The sequence below is a fragment of the Austrofundulus limnaeus genome, unplaced genomic scaffold, assembly GCF_001266775.1.
Source record: "Austrofundulus limnaeus strain Quisiro unplaced genomic scaffold, Austrofundulus_limnaeus-1.0 Scaffold43, whole genome shotgun sequence".
NCBI lineage: Eukaryota > Metazoa > Chordata > Actinopteri > Cyprinodontiformes > Rivulidae > Austrofundulus > Austrofundulus limnaeus.
Window position 1 is genome coordinate 1,387,795 of NW_013952445.1, and position 2,919 is coordinate 1,390,713.

Consider the following 2,919-nt stretch of genomic DNA (forward strand, 5'->3'; position numbering starts at 1 on the left):
ATTCAAAATGTATTACTTTGCCACAGTGGTGTCACCCATGTGTTTAGCTATAATGGTACAGCCTCACTGGTTCTATTTCCTTCTGTGTCAAGCTAGCGGCAGCCATAAGGTAAGCYATACAATTTAAGACTTTTTAAAGTTTTTATCCTCAACATAATAATTAAGGTGTACGTGATTTGAACGTTTAAGATCATACTTGAGATTACATTTTTTGGGCTAGTCTTGTTTGAAGGGAACATTTTCTTTAAAATCAGTTTTGGGCCTTTGAAAGCTAATCATGCTAAGTCAAAGCAGGACATGTATCAACATGTTACAGAAACACWRYYGATGGTGCTGCTTAGCTGCAAACARTTGATCAWGTTTATTGCTCAYTTTTCACCATCAGTCAAACAASSTAGAGATAAAAGTCTAGTCAAGCAGGCAGAGCAAAAAATAGGCAAGATAATAGTTTTTTTTGTTTTGACAAAATATTCTTCTGCTCCTCGTTTGCCTCACTCTGTCAGCAAACACAACAACAACAATAATGATAATAATAATAATAATAATAATAATATAGCGCATTATAACGCAGTTGTACTAGTATAATATACTAAATAAAACACCATAACTGCTGAAATAACGGTATTTGTTGTTTTAATTTACAATGCTATGCTATAGCAATACACATATAGTAATCTATATGAAATTTAACATGACAGATTTGAGGTATTTATTAAAAACTGAACTACAGACTGATAGTTCCAACTAATTTATTTAGAAATCTTAGGCAATACTTCAATTTCTTTTTATTTGCGTACTGAAAAAGCCATCTGAGACAGTTTATAATGTACTTATTGATTTATCAGTCAGGTTTTTATATAGGGATTAATGTTTGAGAAGTCAACAAGTGATGTTTGTAGTTAATCTTTATTGTTATTTTATTTTTATTTTTTTATCCAGTATGCTGAAGCTCCAGAAGCGCCTGGCGTCCAGTGTCCTGCGCTGTGGCAAGAAGAAGGTGTGGTTGGACCCCAACGAAACAAATGAGATCGCAAATGCAAACTCTCGTGAGTTGTTTTATTATGGTGCAAGTTCCCCAAATTTCCGTATCGTTTGCTCCATTTTATTTGTCTGATTCTCTGTGTTTGTGCTGCAGGCCAGCAGATCCGAAAACTGGTGAAGGATGGGTTGATTATCAGGAAACCAGTGACCGTCCATTCCAGAGCTCGGTGCCGTAAAAACACCCTGGCACGCCGAAAGGGACGTCACATGGGATATGGTGAGCAGTAGCTTACTCTCAAAGTCCATTATGGCTTTTATTTTTACGCAGTGTTAAGTTTGATTTTATAGACAACAGGGAATGGGTCGGTATTTTACATTATTATTTTTGTCCCTGATAAATTTCTGTCTTTGGCAGGTACTGCATATTTGAGGAATTCAGAGCTGTGTATAATTGTAGTAGTTTTTGTTTGATCAGTAATTTATGTGTGTTTTTTTTGTCAGGTAAAAGAAAGGGTACTGCCAATGCTCGTATGCCAGAAAAGTTGACGTGGATGCGACGCATGAGGATCCTGCGCCGTCTTCTTTGTCGCTACAGGGAGTCAAAGAAAATCGACAGGCACATGTAAGAGTGAATCCCATCAAGGCGTGCCGGAGAATAAATCAGTGCTGCCTTATGTTTCAGGATCATAATTTTGCTTTGAGATCTTCTGGGATGTTTTGTGTCCTCCAGGTACCACAGTCTGTACCTGAAGGCTAAGGGCAACGTGTTCAAAAACAAACGTATCCTGATGGAGCACATCCATAAACTGAAGGCTGATAAGGCTCGCAAGAAGCTGCTGGCGTAAGTTGTGGTTTTAATTATTTTGGTCAGTAAGCGTATTGTGACGTTTTATTGAATTTGAAATTAATTTCTTTCGGTTTCTACCGCTCTTCACCTATTCAGGGACCAGGCTGAGGCTCGTCGCACGAAGACGAAGGAGGCCCGTAAACGCAGAGAGGAGCGCCTCCAGGCCAAGAAGGAGGAGATCATAAAGAACCTATCAAAGGAAGAAGAAGCAACAAAGAAATGATTTCAGTTCAAATAAAAAGTCAATCCAGTTCAGCCTTTTGTTGTGAATAATAAAGTCAATAATTGGAGTTATTTGTTTTGATATTTTATTTCCTGGACTTTTATTAAATTAAATAACCCATGAAAGCTGCTGACATGTTGGGGCCGTGTGTGAGATTGCATCACCACAGATTGATTGAAAAGAAAATCATTAATATTTTGAGGTAAAGAGGCTTGATTGTGTGGGTAAAAATAGAACTGTGACAAGGACAGTCCAGCAGGGGGCAGCAGAGCACCAAATACAGTTCCAATCCCTGGAAATTCATTTTAGACTTTCTTCTAAAAACAACAGTAGCAACAAATGTGCTGAATTGTTCCAGATAAAATATTTATACACCTTTCAAAGGATATTTCTAAATATAATGCTCGCCGGCTTTCACGAGTGGACGTTTGTGGAACACAGTTTGCTTAGTCTTGGTTTATTTTGGACGTGGAAGCTCATTTTTAATTCAACAGGAACAAGTCGTGTTGGAGTGGTCCTCGTTCTGCCAGCAACCGTATTAAAATCCTCTGTCGACATTTTAAAAGTGGGTCAAATCTAATAATAATTCTCGGTAATGAAACCTCAAATGTCCTTTTTGGTGTTGTTTGTTTTTCATTCTACCTGTTCAGTTTTTATTTTTCTACATAATAGTCTTGTGCTGAATGAGCCTTGCGCTTTGATCAAATCATTCGTTCACTGCAGTGACCCAAGAAGACAGCTACTATATTTATCTAATAATGTTTTATTCCTTTTGCTCCATGCAGCAGCTTCACAGCAGCCTGAACTGCTGCATCACTCCATACAACCACACAAACAGACAAAACTTAAACCACAGGAACAGTTTTTA

The 2,919-nt window shown here is 37.7% G+C and overlaps 1 protein-coding gene across 1 annotated transcript; it reads left to right on the plus strand.

Annotated features, from left to right (window-relative positions):
• The first annotated feature begins 57 nt into the window (after positions 1-57).
• Positions 58-2,118, plus strand: LOC106516986 (60S ribosomal protein L19). Its single transcript, XM_014007631.1, has 6 exons — positions 58-109; positions 940-1,046; positions 1,136-1,258; positions 1,483-1,603; positions 1,712-1,822; positions 1,925-2,118. Exons 2-6 carry the CDS (start codon positions 941-943, stop codon positions 2,049-2,051), a joined length of 588 nt encoding a protein of 195 aa, XP_013863085.1. The 5' UTR covers positions 58-109; position 940; the 3' UTR covers positions 2,052-2,118.
• The last annotated feature ends 801 nt before the right edge of the window (positions 2,119-2,919 follow it).